At 41.2% G+C, this 18,466-nt stretch overlaps 1 protein-coding gene across 4 annotated transcripts in view; it reads left to right on the forward strand.

Annotated features, from left to right (window-relative positions):
- The window catches only part of ccdc57 (coiled-coil domain containing 57), a 161,892-nt gene that overhangs the window by 132,681 nt on the left and 10,745 nt on the right, over window positions 1–18,466 (forward strand). For all 4 annotated transcript variants that reach the window (XM_073026074.1, XM_073026075.1, XM_073026076.1 and 1 more), the window contains one exon: window positions 721–970. In XM_073026074.1, the coding sequence (XP_072882175.1) occupies window positions 721–970 (250 nt within the window). The remainder of the gene's footprint in view (window positions 1–720; window positions 971–18,466) is intronic.

The raw sequence follows: 18,466 nt of genomic DNA on the forward strand, positions 1-18,466 counted from the left end.
TACCGGCGACAGTGGTGGAAGCGGATACGATAGGGTCTTTTAAGACACTCCTGGATAGGGACATGGAGCTTAGAAAGATAGAGGGCTATGGGTAACCCTAAGTAATTTCTAAAGTAAGTACATGTTTGGCACAACATTGTGGGCCGAAGGGCCTGTATTGTGCTGTATGTTTTCTATGTTTTTATGATTCCTCCTTTGTATCATTTATTTATTAATTTCTTGTAGTAATTTCTAATATCTTGCACTGTACTTCTACCACCAAACAACGTTTCACAACATAACTGTATGTCAGTGTTAACCTGATTCTGATTCTACGACATTGCCTCTGATCACATTTATTCAAAGAGCAGCTGAGCCACTCAGATCAGAAGAAACACGAGGTTCATATCCAAGTCTCTGCTGAGTTAATTAGTTCTTGATTGAGGTTTTAGGAACTCTAATTAGTCTCAAAGACTGGTGAAGTTCATTCAGGACTTCCATCATTTCTTGCTTTATTATTTCCAATAATCAAATATCCTGTCAAATCACATGGGTAGCTCTTTAGGCAAGGTGTTTGTTACTTAAGGAGCTATCCGTCAGCAAAGAGACACCATGTTCGATAGCGAAGAAATAGAATAGGAAACATAGATAAGGTATAAAAAGAAAAGGTGAGTTAAATCTTTCATCTGCATTTTCTAAATCTAATTTTCTTATTTTCTATTTTTCTTATTTTCTCCACAGGGCCGAGCTGTAGGTATAGCGAAAATTACACTTGATAAAGCAAAGGAATGTGAATTCTTGGAAGCTGGTCAGTCACATTCACTTACATCAGAACACAGCCAGTCACAACCCTTGATGCAAAATTCACACAACCAGTCTGAACAACTAATGTCATCCTATGGAGCTGACAGTTCTATTCAAGATGTCTGGAAGATGTTGGAGGGAGGGCTGAGTCCTTCTGTATCTACGCCACAGAGCAACGCTGAACTAGGTGAACAGTGAGGAATGAATGTGTAGAGCATTAGCTTAATTCTGTGCCCAGTGGTGAATGTGAAAAATAATAAAGCTCAGTAGTTATTTAAGAAAATATTTTTTCAATAGAAAATGTCAGCAAAATACGGGTGCACATAAAACTGTTTATTAGTTGTGGTGCAACACATACTAAATGCTGGAGGAACTCAGCAGGTTCAGGCAGCATCTATGGAAGTGAGTAAACAGTCAACGTTTCAGGCCGAGACCCTTCTTCAGGACTGGAAAGGAAGAGGGAGAAACCCCAGAATTAAATGGTGGGAGGAAGGGAAGGAGGCTAACTGGAAGGTGATAGGTGAAGCCAGGTGGATGGGAAAGGTAAAGGGCTGGAGAGGAAGGGATCTGAAGGAGAGTGGACCATAGGAGAAAGGGAAAGGGATAGGGACCCAGGGGGGAGTAACAGGCAGATGAGAAGAGGTAAAAGACCAGAGTGGTGACTAGAGGAAGAAGGAAGAGGAAGGGAAAAATTGTGGTCATTGCCCTTATGAGAGAGCTCATCTAATACTATTGGAACACAACCTTGGGAGTCTGATTTATGTATTTTCATGTTTTACAACACACATTGACCAATCATTGATCACAGAAAATAATCTGTCCTACTAGTTGTTCTATGTTCCTAGTTTTGCTCGATCCTACCTCTTCCAATCAGCTTTTTTGGAAGTCATATGCAAGAATATCACCTAGCTATCCCTATGTATATTGGTCCTTACCAGTCCCTATCAACTGTGCAGGATCAAAATAAATTGCAGAAACTTGTAAAATTAGTCAACTCCATCATGAGTACTAGTCTCTGTAGTATCCAAGACATCGTCAAGGAGCAGTGCCTTTGGAAGGCAGTGTCCATCATTAAGGGTGCTCACCACCCAGAACATGCCCTCTTCACACTGTTAACCTTTGAGAAGGAGGTACAGAAGCCTGTAGGCTCGTACTCAGCTATTCAGGAACAGCTTCTTCCCCTCTGCCATCTAATCTCTAAAGGAATATTGAACCTATGAACACTACATTACTACTTTTATATTTCTATTTTTTGCACTACTTATTTTAACTTAACTGTTTTATAGACTTATATATACTTACTGAAATTCAGTCTTTTGTTTCTATTTATTTACATGCATTTTATTGTCCTGCAAGCTATAAAGTTAACAAATTTTAGGACATATGCCGATGATATTAAATGTGATTCTGATTCTCCATAAACAGCTGCCCCAAATTCTGAATTTCTCACTCTGTTTTTCATGATCTTACAGTCTTTCTCCTTTAGCCCACACTGTTCTTTGGAAAATATCTTCCTTTACAGGACCAAGTCCCTATTAAGGAGGTGATAGATGTGGTGGGATGTATAATCCTCGAGATTTAAGATCCCCTGGATAAGATCTATCCCACATTACTCAAATCAAGGAAGGAGACAACTTGCCCTTGATGGAGATTCCTGCATCTTCGTTAGTTACAAATGGGACATTTGTCTTTTATTTTCACAAAGTTCAATTATACCTGAAATTCAGTGATGTTTGCTTTTGCAGATATAACCACAATCAATTTGGTTACATTGGCATTTACATTGAACTGACTCTGCAGCTCATGTTCCATTTGTTATTTGTGTACTTTTTTTAAACTATTTGCAAAATTTGGCCTCTTTGGCACATTGGATATGTGGCGTTCTTCATTATATGTGGTTTTGCATGAATTCCATTGTGATTCTTTGTTTTGTGAGTGCCTGCAACAAGATGAATATCAAGATTGTATATTGATACAAAATTCTTAGACACATATATATAGCTAGGCTACCTAAGATTTGAACAACACAGTATATTGGTTAAAACAGGATGGTGGATGGCAAACAAATAAGAATGTTTTGCTTTGTATTAGTTTAGTAATATTATTTGGTAACTGGAAAGACTTAATTTACAGTACTATGCAAAAGTCTCAGGATATCTAACTATATATATGCCCCTAAGCCTTTTACACAGTACTGTATTTTCATAATATATTAGAACTCTGAACTTTGAAGGTAATCACTAAAAGTTGTGTATACATTGACTAGAAGGTTTGGATTGGCAACATCTCTTCCACAACCTCCATCACCACAAGGCTGTGTGACCCCTGCTCTACTCACTTTACACTAATGACTGTGTGGTTACGTATAGCTCCAATGCCATATTGAAGTTCACTGATGACACCATTTTCATTGGCCAGATCAAAGATGGTGAAGAATCAGCACATAGTAAGGAAATTGAAAATCTGGCTGAGTGCTGTCACAACAACAACCTCTCACTCACTGTCAGTAAGACCAAGGAGCTGATTATTGACTTCAGAAGGAGGATACTGGAGGTCCACGAGCCAGTCCTCATCAGGGGATCAGAGGTGGAGAGGGTCAGCAGCTTTAAATTCCTCAGTGTTATCATTTCAGAGGGCTTGTCCTGGGCCCAGCACATAAATGCAATTATGAAGAAAGCACAGGAGAGCATTTACTTCTTTAGAAGTTTGCAAAAATTTGGCATGACATCTAACACTTTGACGAACCTCTATAGACGTATAGTGAAGAGTATATTGCTTCGCAGCCTGGTGTGGAAACACCGATGCCCTTGAATGGAAAATCCTACAAAAAGTAGTGGATACAGCCCAGTCCAACATGGGTAAAGCCTCCCCACCATTGTGCACATCTACACAGAGCACTGTTGCATGAAAGCAGAATCCATCATCAGGGACCCCCACCACCCAGGCCATACTCTTTTCTCATTGCTGCAATCAGGAAGAAGGTACAGGGGCCTCAGGACTCATACCACCAGGTTCAGGAACCGTTGTTAACCACTCAACCATCAGCCTCTTGAACCAGTGGGGATAACGTCACTCAGCTTCACTTGTCCCATTACTAAACAGTTCCCACAACCTATGGACTCACTTTCAAGGACCTTTCATCTCATGTTCTTGATATTATTGCTTATTTATTTGTTATTATTCTTTCTTGTTTTTTTTGTAGTTGCACAGCCTGTTGTCTTTTGCACATTGGTTGTTTGTCTGCCCTTTTGAGTGGGGGCTTTCATTGACTCAATTATGGTTCTTAGGATATGAATCTCAGGGTTGTATATGGTGACCAATATGTACTTTGATAATAAATTCTCTTTGAATTTTTAACTTTAGAATTTGTTTTATCAGGCTCATGTCAATATCAGACACAGCTATGTCAATATCAGACACAGCTATGTCACACTTAGTCCAACATTGCATTTTTCAGTTTTCAAAGATTCTATTAGGCTGTATGCTGAGGCAGTCTTGGAGAACCACTCAATATATTGTTTGTAGCAGTACAGATTTGAAAACAGTCTTTTTGTTACACTCCCCACTTCACACTACAAAAGCACTAGATTCCTCCAGTAAGGAGAGAAAAATATAAGTCCTGAGTCTTGGACAAGGTTTAATCGACGCAGTTTGTGGATTGGACTCTGTGGTTCACATTATGATGTGTTTCTGGTTCGTGGTCACATCTTTTTTATTGATCTTTTGAGTGATTTTGATTGGGGCAGCCTACAGATAATGAACGACACAGTGCTAGATTGAAATGAGCTGAACTGAATATGCCTCGACATTTTCTATTTTGTGTTTTACGTTCTGTATTTCTCGTTCTTTTTTTGCCGTTTGCATGATTTGTTTATTTTTGCATGTTGGGGAGTGGAGGCTGATGTCTTTCTTTGAATGGGTTGTATGGTTTTATTTGTTTTGTGGCTGTCTGTGGGATGACAAATTTTAGGGTTGTGTATTTCAAATGTAGTTTGATAACAAATGTACTTTGATTCATGAGAGTTCCCAGCAGAACCAAAGCTGAGTTTTGATTGACAGGTTTTTGTTAAGTAATAATCATTTTACAGGACTATCGATGATGCCTTGTAATCATTTTACCGATAACTCAGCAGATTGATAAGATAAATTTGTTTATTATTCTCACACAAAACAGTGAAAAACTTTGTGTTAACTGCCATCCATACAGATACTTTCATAACAGCAGAGTATTGAGGTAGTACAAGGGAAACCGATAACAGAATGCTGAATGAAGTGTTAGTTATAAAGTACAAGATCATAATGAGGTAGATTATGAGGTCAAGAGACCACCTTATCATATTAAGGGACAATTCAATAGTGATAGAACGTGATAGAAGCTATCTTTGAGCCTGATGGTCTATACTTTAATTAGCCAAATTATCTTTGGCGGGATATAGTCATCACAAGCAGTCTCTTGTTTTGCTGAGGTGGTGCAAGGTTTAAAAAGAGCTCGGGCCTTTTGGCAGTCTGCAATCATAATGATTTTATTAGACACTCAGCAAAGATCATTGCTGGAGTTAGAATGGATAGGCCCTGGCTTAACAGGCTTGGGTGAATATAGGCCGAGAACAGGCATAGGCTTGAAGTAAGTTGTTAATTGGTTTTTTCCCCCTCTCTTTTTCTATATTAGTACGTAGCTAGTGAAGTGAGAATGGGTCCAGGGTTAGTGGTATGTTCTTTGTGTGAGATGTGGGAATTTTGGAAGACCCCCAGAATCCCTGATAATCACTTCTGCATGAAGTACATTGAGTGACAGCTCCTTAGAGCAACTGGAGCTGCAACTCATTGACCTTCGGCTCATAAAGGAGAATAAAAAGGCAATTGATAGGAGCCACAGAGAAGTGGTCACCCCTGAATTGCAGGAGGCAGGTACTTTGGTGACTGTCAGGAGAAGGAAAGAGGATAGCCAACCAGTGCACAGTAGCTCTGTGGCCATTCCCTTCAGTAATAAGTGCACTGCTTTGGATACTGTTGGTGGGGATGACCTAACCAGGGGAAGCTTCAGTGACTGGGTCTCTGGCACTGAGTCTGGCTCTGTGGCTCAGAAGGAAAGGGGGAGAAGAGGAGTACAGTAGTTAGAGGAGCAGACAGGAGATTCTGTGGATGTGAAAGAGACACCAGAATGGTAAATTTACCTCCTGGGTGCCAGGGTCAGGGATGTCTCAGTTTGAGTCCACGGCATTCCAAAGGGGGTGGGTAAACAGCCAGAAGTCATGGTACCTTTTGGTACCAACGACATAGGTATGAAAAGCAAGGAGATCCTGAAGATACTAAGCTGAAATGTAGAACCTCCAGGGTAGTAAACTCTGGATTGCTACCTATGCCTTGCACCAGCAAGGGTAAGAATAGGATGATTTGTCAAGGGGATAGGTTTCAGATTTCTGGATCATTGGGATCTCTTTTGTTGAAGGCACAAAAGAAGGTACAAAAAAGATGGGTTACACCTGAACCTGGAAGGGTGGGGGGGGGGGGGGACCAATATCCTTGTAGGCAGGTTTGTTCGAACTGTTGGGAGGGTTTCAATGAACTTGGCAGGGGGATGGGAACCAGAGTGACAGGACTGAGGATGGGGCAGTTGGCATACAAGTAGATGCAGTGAGAATTGTGAGGAAGGACAGGCAGAATATCTGACAAAATTGCTGTCAGTGGGATGAGATAAAGTGAAACATAGTGGCAAAGTTGAAAAGGGTGATGTATACAGGACTGAAGGTGTTATATTTGAATGCATGCAGTACACTGAATAAGGTAAATGATCTTGTAGTTCAATTAGAGATTGGCAGGTATGATGTCAAAGGCTTCACTGAGTCGTGACTGAAAGAAGATCATAGTTGGGAGCTTAACATCCAAAGATGCATGCTTTATCAAAAGGACAGGCAGATGGCTTCATTGGTAAAAAAAAAATGAAAAAAAAATTTAAATCCTTAGAAAGAGATGACATAGAAGGGGATTGTGTAGGATCCTTGTGGGTAGAGTTAAGAAATGCAAGGGTAAAAAGACACTGATGGGAATTATATACATGCCTCCGAACAGTAGCCAGGATGTGGGCTACAACTTACAACAGGAGATAGAAAAGGCATGTAAAAAGGGCAATGTTGCAATAATCATGGGGGATTTAAATATGCAGGTAGATTGGGAAAATCAGGTTGGTGCTGGTTCCAAAGAGGGGATTTTTAGAATGCCTACTAGACATTCCAAAAAGTGCTTTTTTAGAGCAGCTTGTTTTTAAGCCCACTAGGGGGAAGGCAATTCTGCATTGGGCATTGAGTTATGAGCCAGATTGGATTAGGGAGCTAAAAGTAAAGAAACCCTTTGGAAGCAATGATCATAATATGATAATATTCCACAATATTTCAAATAATATGATAGAATTCACCCTGCAGTTTCAGAGGAAGAAACTAAAGTCAGATGTATCAGTATTACAGTGGAGTAAAGGGAATTACAGAGGCATGAGAGAGAAGTGAAGCCCCTTTGTTTAAAAAAGGAAGACATCTCCTTCGTCCTGGAATGAAAAGCCTCATCCTGAGAGCAGATGTGACGGAGACGGAGGAATTGTGAGAAGGGGATAGCATTTTTGCAAGAGACAGGGTGGGAAGACCATCAACTCTGCTCTCAAACAAAGGGGCTTCCCTTCTTCCACCATCAACTCTGCTCTCAAATGCATCTCTCCCATTTCTGCACATCTGCCCTTACCCCATCCACCCGCCACCCCACTCGGGATAGGGTTCCCCTTGTCCTCACCTACCACCCCACCAGCCTCCAGGTCCAATGTGTAATTCTCCGTAACTTCCGCCACCTCCAACGGGATCCCACTACCAAACACATCTTTCCCTCCCCTCTTCTTTCTGCTTTCAGCAGGGATCGCTCCCTACGCAACTCCCTTGTCCACTCATCCCCCCCCCATCCCTTCCCACCGATCTCCCTCCTGGCACTTATCCTTGTAAACAGAACAAGTGCTACACTTGCCCTTACACTTCCTCCCTCACCACCATTCAGGGCCCCAGACAATCCTTCCAGGTGAGGCGACACTTCACCTGTGAGTCGGCTGGTGTGGTATACTGCGTCCGGTGCTCCCGGTGTGGCCTTTTATATATTGATGAGACCCGACGCAGACTGGGAGACCGTTTCACTGAACACCTACGCTTGGTCCGCCAGAGAAAGCAGGATCTCTCAGTGGCCACACATTTTAATTCCATGTCCCATTCCCATTCTGATATGTCTATCCATGACCTCCTCTACTGTCAAAATGAATCCAAACTCAGGTTGGAGGAACAACACCTTATATACCAGCTGGGTAGCCTCCAACCTGATGGCATGAACATTGACTTCTCTAACTTCTGTTAATGCCTCTCCTCCCCTTCTTACCCCATCCCTGACATATTTAGTTGTTTATTTTTTTTTCTCTTTCTCTGCCCATCACTCTGCCTGTTCTCCATCTCCCTCTGGTGCTTCCCCCCCCCCCCCCCTTATTTCTCCTGAGGCCTCCCGTCCCATGATCCTTTCCCTTCTCCAGCTCTGTATCACCTTCATCAATCACCTTTCCAGCTGTTAGCTTCATCCCACCCCCTCCAGTCTTCTCCTATCATTTCACATTTCCCCCTCACCCCACTACTTTCTAATCTCTTACTATCTTTCCTTTCAGTTAGTCCTGACAAAGGGTCTCAGCCCGAAACGTCGACATTGCTTCTCCCTATAGATGCTGCCTGGCTTGCTGTGTTCCACCAGCATTTTGTGTGTGTTGTAAGTATTTTGTGTCAGACTTCACTTTAACAGTATGTCAGAAATTTGAGAGTCAGGGAGCAGAAATGAGTGCATTTTCCATTATTAAGGAGAAGATGCTTGGAAAGCTGAAAGATCTGAAGGCAGTTAAGCCATTCAGACCAGATGAACTACACCCCAGGGTTCTGAAAAAGGTGGCTGAAGAGATTGTGAGGGATTAGATCTTTAAAGAATCACTAGATTCTGGAATGGTTCCAGCTTATTGGAAAATTGTAAATCTCACTCCACTCTTTAAAAAGGGAGGAATACAGAAGAAAGAAAATTATAGGCCAGATACCCTGATTTCAGTGGTTGGCAAGCTGTTGGAGTCCATTATTAAAGATGAGGTTTCAGAGTACTTTGAGGTGCATGATAAAATAGCCTGAAATCAGAATGGTTTCCTGTCGTGGAAATCTTGCCTGACCAATCTGTTGGAATTCTTTGAGGAAGTAACAAGCAGGATAGACAAAGGAGAATCAGTGAATGGTGTTTACTTGGATTTTCAAAAATGAGGCTGCTTAATAAGATGAGAGCCCATAGTATTACAGGAAAGATATTAGCATGGATAGATTGTCTGACTGGCAGGGGGTAAAGTGTGCAAATAACAGGGGTCTTTTCTTGTTGGCTGCAGTGACTAGTGGTGTTCCAGCAGGGATCGTTGTTGGGATCGCTTATTTTCATGTAGTGCATGTGTCAGTGATTTGGATGATGGAATTTATGGCCTTGTAGCCAAATTTGCGGACAATATGAAGATAGGTGGAGAGGCAGGTAGTGTTGAGGGTGCAGAAAAACTTAGACAGATTGGGAGAATGGGCAAAGAAGTGGCAGATGGAATATATTGTAGGGGGAAGTGTATGGTCATACACTTTGGTAGAATGGAATAAAGGCATAGACTATTGTCTAAACAGGAGAAAATTCAAAAGCCAGAGGTGCAAAGGGACTTGGGAGTCCTTGTGTAGGATTTCCTAAAGGTTAACTTGCTGGTTAAGTCAATGGTAAGGAAGGCAAATGCAATGTTAGCATTCATTTTGAGAGCACTAGAATATATGTAAAAACAAAGGTGTAATGCTGAGGCTTTATAAGGCATTGGTAAGACTGCACTTGGAGTATTATGAGCAGTTTTGGGCCCCCAATCTAGGAAAGAAAGGATGTGCTGGCATTAGAGAGGGTCTAGAGGAGATTCACAAGAATTATTTCAGGAATAAAAGGGTTAAAGAGTGATGAGCATTTGATGGCTCTGGGCCTGAACTCGCTGCAGCTTAAGGGAATGATGGGGGGAATCTCATTGAAACCTATTGAATATTGAAAGGCCGAGATAGAGTGGATGCGAAGAGGATGCTTCCAATATTGGCTGAGTCTAGGACCAGAGGGCATAGCCTTAGAATAGAAGGATGTCCATTTGGAATAGAGATGAGGAGAAATTTCTTTAGCAAGAGGGTAGTGAATCTTTGGAATTCATTGCCACAGATGGCTGTGGAGGCCCACTCATTGGGTATATTTAAACCAGAGGTTGATAGGTTCTTGATTAGTCAGGGCATCAAAGGTTACAGGGAGAAGGCAAGAGAATGGGATTGAAAAGGGTAATAAAGCAGCCATGGTGGAATGGCATAATTCTTCTCCTATGTCTTGTGGTCTTTTTCCTGCTTTCCTGTAAGCCAGAACTGGACAGTTTTACACATTTGTTTGGATGCTGCAGCGGTTAGTGGGAACTTGAGGAACAGAGGTGTTGACAAATTGCTCATAGTTGTAAGAATAATAGGGATGTATATTGGGAGATTTTAATTTTACTGATATTGACTGGGCCACCCAGTGTTAAGGGCCTGGATGGGGTGGAATTTGTGAAATGTGTCCAACAAAGTTTCCTGAGTCAATATATATAGAGGGACCTACTAGAAAAAGTGTGAAACTGGGCCTTTTCCTAGGGAATGAGGTAGGGCAACTGGCAGATTTGTATGTCAGTGCATACTTAAGATGCTGTGATCAGAATTCTGTCCTTAGTTTTGAGATAGTGATGGAAAAGGATAGGATGGGTCCACAGTTTAGTGTCCTAAAAGGGATCAGAGCTAATTTTGGGGGAATTAAGCAAGATCTAAAGTTCAAAGTTCAAACCAAGTTTATTATCAGAATACCTACATGTCCCAATATACAATCCTGAGATTCATTTTCTTGTTGGCATACTTAATAAATCTATAGATAATAACCATAACAGAATTAATGAAAGACTGCCTCACTTGGGCATTCAATCCGACTGCAGAAGACAAAAAAACTGTGCAAATACAAAAATAAATAGAAGGGAAGGAAGGAAGAACATGAGATGAAGAGACCTTGAAAGCAAGTCAATTGGTTGTGGGAACATTTCAATGACGTTCAGTGAAGTTGAGTAGTGTTATCCCCACTGGTTCAAGAGCTTGATGGTTGAGGGGTAATAACTGTTGTTGAACCTGGTGTTGTGAGTCCTGAGGCTCCTGTATCTTCTTCCTGATAGCAACAGCCATTCCACTGTTTAAAAACTGTAGTAAGGGCAAACCATACTACAGCCCAGTCATCCTGACATCAGAAACTGGGAAGTTACTTTAAGGAATTCTGAGGGGCAGCAGCCAAAAGAGAGTATGTCCTGGGTGATCGGGTTCCCTGATGATAGATGCTGCTTTTCCACAATAGCGTTTCACGTAGATGTGCTCAATGGTTGGGAGAGCTTTACCTGTGATGGACTGGGCCATAGCCACTACTTTCTGTAGGATTTTCCGTAGAAGTCAATTGGGTGAACTGTTTGAAAGAAAAGAAATAGATGTTAAGCGGGGGGTGGCCTATAAACATGTGGTATTAAGAGTATAGGACAGCATATTCCTGTTAGGATGAAGGGCAAACTTAGCAAGTTTGGGGAAAAGCCCACCCATCTTCTGCAGCTTGGGAGAAAGATGCTTCTGCTGATCTCTAAAGTGACCTACCCCTGGCTGATGAGACATATTGAGGTTCTGATGAAGAAAATACCTAAAGGAAGGAAGGAAGGATACCTTTTGGTTTAGGAGATTAGGGATGAATAAATCCCTTGATTAAGAACACAATTGAGAAGGAAATCGGGATGGCAAAGATAGGGTATGAGACAGATCTGGCAGGTCAGAGGATCTATAACTATACTAAGAGTAAAAGGATGGCTAGGGAGAGCGTAGATCAGCAGAGCTGCCTTTGTCTTGAGCTGCAGAAGATTGGTGGGCTTTTCCAGGAATATTTCTACTTGGTATTTACTGAAGAGAAAATCATGGTTGTTCAAGGAAAACAAGTAGAGATGTTTTGGATAAATTTCATACTACTAAATCTCCAAGAGTTGACCAGGTACATCCTCAGACATTGTGGGAGGTTATCAAGAAACTGAGGAGATATTAACATCAATATTAGCCACTGGTGAACTTACAGAAGACTGGAAGGTGACTTAAGTCATTCTGTTTTTTAAGAACTGTAGTAAGGACGAGCCATACTACAGCCCAGTCATCCTGACATCAGAGATGGGGAAGTTACTTGAAGGAATTCTGAGGGACAGCATCATCTAGCATTTGGACAGACGATGTTTAATGAGATGGCATAAGCATGGCTTTGTGCATGGAAAGTCACACTTCACTAATCTCCTAGAGTTTTTTGAGAAGTTAGCCTAAAAGGTAGATGAGGGTGGACAATGGAGTTTAAGAAAGCCTTCAACATGGTCTTGCTTGGTAACTGGTCTGGAAAGTTACCTCTCATGGAATCCAGGGAAAGCTAGTTGGTTCAGATATAGGAAACAGAATTGTTTCTCAGAATGAAGGTCCATGACTAGTGATGTTGGGACCTTTGTTATATATGATTTGGATGCAAATATGTAAAGTTTGAATAGTAAGTTTGCACATGACATGAAATAATGAGGTGTTACTGATAGTGAAGAAGGTTGATCAGTTAGGGAAGTTGGCTGAGGAATGGCAAATGGATTTCAATAACTATAAATGCGATGTGATGCACTGTGGAAAGCATAGAACTGACACTATGAATGATAGGGCACGATGGGGTATAATGGAATATAGGAACCCAGGAGTACAAGTTCATAACTTGTTGAAAGCAGTGTCACAGGTAGGTAGAGTGGTGAAAAACATATTCATCTTTCAAAGCATTGAGTATAGGCATTGGGACATTATGTTACAGTTGGATAAATTGTTGTTGGGCTGCACGTAGAGTGGGGACGGGTGATTCATGGGCTGGACGTCCTGCTCACTTAAGAAAGGTGAAGTATCTCCCATAGTCTGTCCTTTCCAGGTGTAGTGATCACTGCAGGACCACTGTTTGGCTTGCCATACAGGAGGTCACTCGCATATGGCCTTCCTATGCTACTGTGCCCATAGCAGTGCTTTCATGTGGCATCCCTTTTCTTACTGACCAAGTGTCTAGCAGTATAACTGGGCAGGCAGGCTGGTCTCAACAACCTTGGCTGGCAGCCAGCCTAGGAGAAGGACAACTCTGATTCCAAACCTGGGCAGGTGTCGTTAGCCGTGCCAGACAGTTTGCCTAGGAGAAGGAAAACTCCAATACTCAACCTACAGCGTTGTGGTTGCTTTAGTCATCGCATTGGGGAACATCCCCCGTCCTAAAGAGTGGAATCAGTCCATGTGCACCATTCCTTACTATAAACCTAGCCTAGGAGTGTTGGCAGGAAGAAAAATCCTCCAGTGATGGAGAAGGAGCAAAACAACAGGTTCAGTGTGACTCTGAAAGTCACAGCCACAACTCTGCATGTAGGCGGCTCAGACTCATGGGTCGTCTGTTGACCTGAGGCAACAACAGCATTTGGCAGCCCTCTTCAAGGATAGCACTGCTTACTCTGAATGGAACCGGACCTAGAAAAGGTGGTCCAAGAGAAAACTTGCCTCATCACCACCTGGTTGGTTTGCTGTGGCCAATGGGCCTCCCACTGAAGCAGTAAGAAAAAGGGAGATATATCAAAGAAGTCAACGTACCTCAAAATTGTGTGCTGGAATGTATGCACAACGCAGGATTCTACAAAAGGTGACCAACCCCAAAGATACTCAGTGCTTGTGGCATGAGATCTAGCTCAGCTGGACATTGATATCGCAGCTATAAACAAAGTACAATTTACTAATCAAGAATTTTTAGTAGAGCACGTTGCAGGCTACACTCATCTTCTGGTCAGGCATAAGCAGCAATGAGAACAGACTCTCAGGTGGGCTTCATGATCAAAAACACCATCATCAATAAGCTTCAAAGTCTACCAGTCGGACACTCAGATCGACTTAAGTCCCAGGGTCTTCCTGCTGCAGACACCCAATTCATCACCCTTGTAAGCGTCTTCACCCCCACACTGCCAGCAGACCCTACTGTCAAAGAGGCATTCATAGGAGAGCTGAAGTCCCTCTTATTAGAAACATATAAGGCAGACAAGATCATCATCCTAGGCACCTTCAACGCCAAGGTGTGTAGAGATGTTAAAGTATGGCTGGAAGTCTTAGATCATCAGGGTGACGGAAACTTCAATGACAATGGGAGGATACTTCTGGAGTTCTGCAAAGAATTAGGCCAGATTGTAACAACTACACTATTTCAACAGAAAGCTAGATTCAGGACGACCTGAAGGCATCCCCAATCCAAACACTGGGACCTCCTGGACTACATCCTGGTGTGCCAAAAGGACGTTCTACACATCAGGATCATGCGGAGTGGAGCCTTTTATATGAATCACAGACTGGTCGGGGCAAAAGTCAAACCGGCTGCCAAGCCAGCAATAAGAAAAAGGGACCACAGTCAAAGAGACTCCTGTTGGATAAGCTCTTTGGACTCTGAGATGTATTCCAGATCAAGCCAAGGGAGAAACTGAACAGCAATGGCACCCCAAGTGCAGACTCCAACACAGGAAAGAAATTGGAGCACCTAAAGACTGCCATCCAAGATGTGGCTCTTGATGTAGTTGGGTATTCCTCAAGAAGAAACAAGGGTTGGTTTGATGAAAGTGATGTTGAAATCCATAACTTGCTCCAGAAGAAATACTCCTCTCATCAAGTGGTGCTGTCTTGGCCAAGCAGCCAAGGCAGAATACAGAGCAGTGTGCAGCACCGACAGCAGGCTGGAGCTGTCGGATGAGCATAGAGGGGTTTGAATCTGACGAGTCGGACCATACACTACGTGTAGCAATTCATAGAAGGCTCAAGTGTTGCAAGTGTCTGCATGGTGCTGCGTTCATTCTGCTACGGCAGTCCACCATTTGTTCTGCATTAGTCTCAGCTCCAGAGTCTGCAGATGCAGAATTGGACCCTACATTCACCAACAATTGTGCCTTCACTCTTGAGGACACTTCTTTCCTCTTGATCTTCGCCATATTGTAGAAAGTTATGCTTAAACTGGTAAGACTTCAGAGAGGATTTACAAGGATGTTAGCAGGACTAAAATGACAGAGTTGTAGGAAGAGGTTGGCCAGGTTAGGTCTTTATTCATCGGAACATCAGAGAATAAGGGGAAACTTTATACAAATGTTTAAAATTATGAGAGACATAGATAAGGTGCATGGTTGATGTAGGATTGAAATCATATTGCCATATAGGATGATGATCATTTGATCCATGTCAGAAAAAACATTCTGATGGGTTTGTTGACAATTTGCTGGTTTCTGTTCCTAGCCATCATTAGTACTACTTTCTGAAGAGGTGCACACATTTCCCTGCCTCCAACCCATGTGCGTGCTCAAGCATGAGTGTGCACAATGAGGACAGTTTGACTGTAGGGGAAATCATACCTGAGCTTTGCAGGTGTCCGCAGGCAAAGCCACATGCATGGTTACTCCTTTTAGTACTATTTCATCGATCATTGGAGAAATCCCACAAAATTCCTTGCCAAGATTGCTTCCTTACTGAATGGCACACAAGTTCTCCTTAGTCCAGAGTGATTCATTACCCCACTGGAAAGTACTTTGATTTTCATGCATGAATGTGCAAAACTTGAAAATTTTGCAACAAAATTACAGCATTATCCCTGGGAATGGTTTGAATTTTACTTTGTAGCATGTTTGTTTTAGATCTTCAGGGACTTCTGAATCAGGGACAGTTTGATTACTCAATATTTTTCTTTGGGTGGAGAGGTTATCTATTTTGTAGACCATCTGAAGTAATCAGGTAGCAATTTACATTGCCATATCAGCAGACAACCCAAATTAATAAATCATTAATCAAAAATGTGGGATGAGCAGAATTCAGGTTCAATACACTAGCTATTAGCAATCTGGGTATATGCTTGTTTACACTAGGTAGATTATGTAACAATGTAAGATTACTGATGAAAGAAATACCACACTGCAAATCCAAACTAAACCATTTTGTAACTGCATAAGTAATCTTGTCAGAAGCAATCACCACTCATTTCCAAGACTGTTGTTTTGTAAGTATTGGCTTTTGTATTCCAGTTTTGTCCTTTATTAAAACACCAAACCATTTCAATTTAACAACTTAAAAGAAAGACACTATATTATTCTCCAAATTCCCACACAGCACTATCCCAGTCAAAATATACATTATTTATTTCTGTAAGCTCAGCAATTTTAAGATACAAATCTTTAACTAAAAAAAAATTGAAAGATGATTACAATTACATGTAAATTCTGAAATTCTGCACTTTCTACTAATAGGAATGAACCTAGTCTGAAAAAAATGTCCTGTCTGGAAAAAATCTGTCTGGTTTGGGTTAGAAATTTCCAGTAGGTGCCATATGAGATAAGGAAGAGAAAGGGTCCTTGACCTGAAATATTTACTCTGGCTTCCCACACGTGCAACCTGAACCGCTGAATATTTCCAGCAGTTCCTGCTTTCATTTTGGATTTTGTGTTATCTGTAGTTTTTTAAATTTCAATTTAAAAAGTGTTTCCTTTTGAGTAAGATCATATATGGCAAAGGGAAGTAAAATGAAATAGGACATAATAAAACTGACAGTTGGATTGAAATCCGTTATTTGGAAGTGAAGCTGTTGCATCTGTCAGTTTTATGTTCCAATGCAGCTGAAAACAGAACTAACTCAGAAATGAATAAAATTACATGCTTAATGATTAAGTAATTAGAAATTATGAAAATGGAGTTCTCCTGAGTAAATAAATTGGTGGGATCTGGTAATAGTCAGTGAATTGTAGTATACAAGATATGTAGAAAATATGCAGAGGTAGATACCCAATTGTTCATAATAATATCAATGGATCCCACATTCTCACTATAATTTCAAGTAAAGTACAAAAAAGTGAACCAAAAGTAAATTACTAAAGTTACTGCAAATCTGAACTAAAAACAGAAAACGTTTGGAATAGTCAGCAAGTCAAGCGGCATCAGCAGAGAGAAATGCTTTAGATCAATGAGCAGGACCAGAATTTGCTACCCAACCTTTATTATTTTAAAACTGCTCTGTTTTTCTGTTTTCAGCACATCTTGCTACATTTTCACCCACTCACTCCATTCATCCATGTCTTCCCGAGGCTTTTTAACCAGCTCCTTTGTATTCACAATCTGGTTTCCTTCCAATCCAGAGATATACTGGTTAGTAGGTTAATTGGTCATTGTAAATTTTCCATGATTAGACGGTGTTTAAATTAAGGGTTACTGAGCTGAGTGACTCAAAGGGTCAGAAGGAACTTTTCCACGCTGTATTGCTAAATAATTTTTTTAATTAGTATATTGAAGATAAAGAAAAACAGATTTTTGTAATACCAAGAAAATCAAAGAAGCTTAATGCAGGGAAGTTGTGAATAATTGAATAGGTTGTGAGTTAATTGAATAGCAGAGCAGACCCGAGAAATTGAATGACCAATTTCTATTTAAGTTTTCTTTTAATTTATTTATTATTTTTATTCAGAGATACAGCATTGTAACAGGCTCTGCCAGCCTAATGAGCCCATGGCTCCCAATTACACCCATGTTACCAATTAACCTACTGACCCGTAGGAATGTAAGAGGAAACACACACACACACTCATGGAGAAAACATACAGACTCCTTACAAACAATGGCAGAATTGAACCCGGGTCTCAGGAACATGTATTACGCTATGCTACCATGCCACCTATAAAATTCTTAGAGTTTTATTTATTTATAGCACTTTTGATAGAATTGCTCTTATGAGCAATTTTCTTACCTTCTACTCTGAGAGGAATTAGTTCACCTTAGTGTACAATTCAGCCGATCCTGCCAGATTTTGATAGTTCATGCTGAGATTCCTTTATTAATTTGTGATCTTTTACAGTGACTGTATATAGTATCACTAATCAAAGCACTTACAATCCAGCCTGATCCTTCCCCTAGGTACATGCTGTTCAGGTTGTTTAATCAAATGTAAATAAACTAGGTTTCCCTTGGTGTTCAAGCAGATGTGTATTACCTCAGTAGGATCGAGAATTGGATATTTATTTATTCTGCAGATACTGAGCTAATGGCAAATCTTAAATCTTCTTTAAAACACCATTATTAATTTTTAACAGTGATATGATCTACAGTATATGTAGTTGAATAATATTAACAATAAGCATGGATAGTATCTTAAAAGCAAAGGCGCATGTGTGATATTTCTGCCTTAGTCCTGTTCCTGTGATCTGGAGCATCTGGCAGAAAAGTAGGAAGTAGAGGTGCTGCCGTGCTTTCCTCAAAATTCTACATGGGGTGGGCCCAGGACAGGTCCTCTGAATTGATAACACCAAAGTTGCTGACCCTCTCTGCCTCTGATATCCCGATAAGGACTGACTCATCCACCTCAGGTTTCCTCCTCTTGAGGTCAATAATCAGCTCCTTAGTCTTGAGAGGTTTTTGTGACACCACTCAGTCAGATTTTCAAACTCCCTCCTATATGCTGATTTGTCACCACCTTTGATTTGGCCAATGACGGTGGTGACATC

This window comes from Hemitrygon akajei, chromosome 22 (genome assembly GCF_048418815.1).
Source record: "Hemitrygon akajei chromosome 22, sHemAka1.3, whole genome shotgun sequence".
NCBI classification, from domain to species: Eukaryota; Metazoa; Chordata; class Chondrichthyes; order Myliobatiformes; family Dasyatidae; genus Hemitrygon; species Hemitrygon akajei.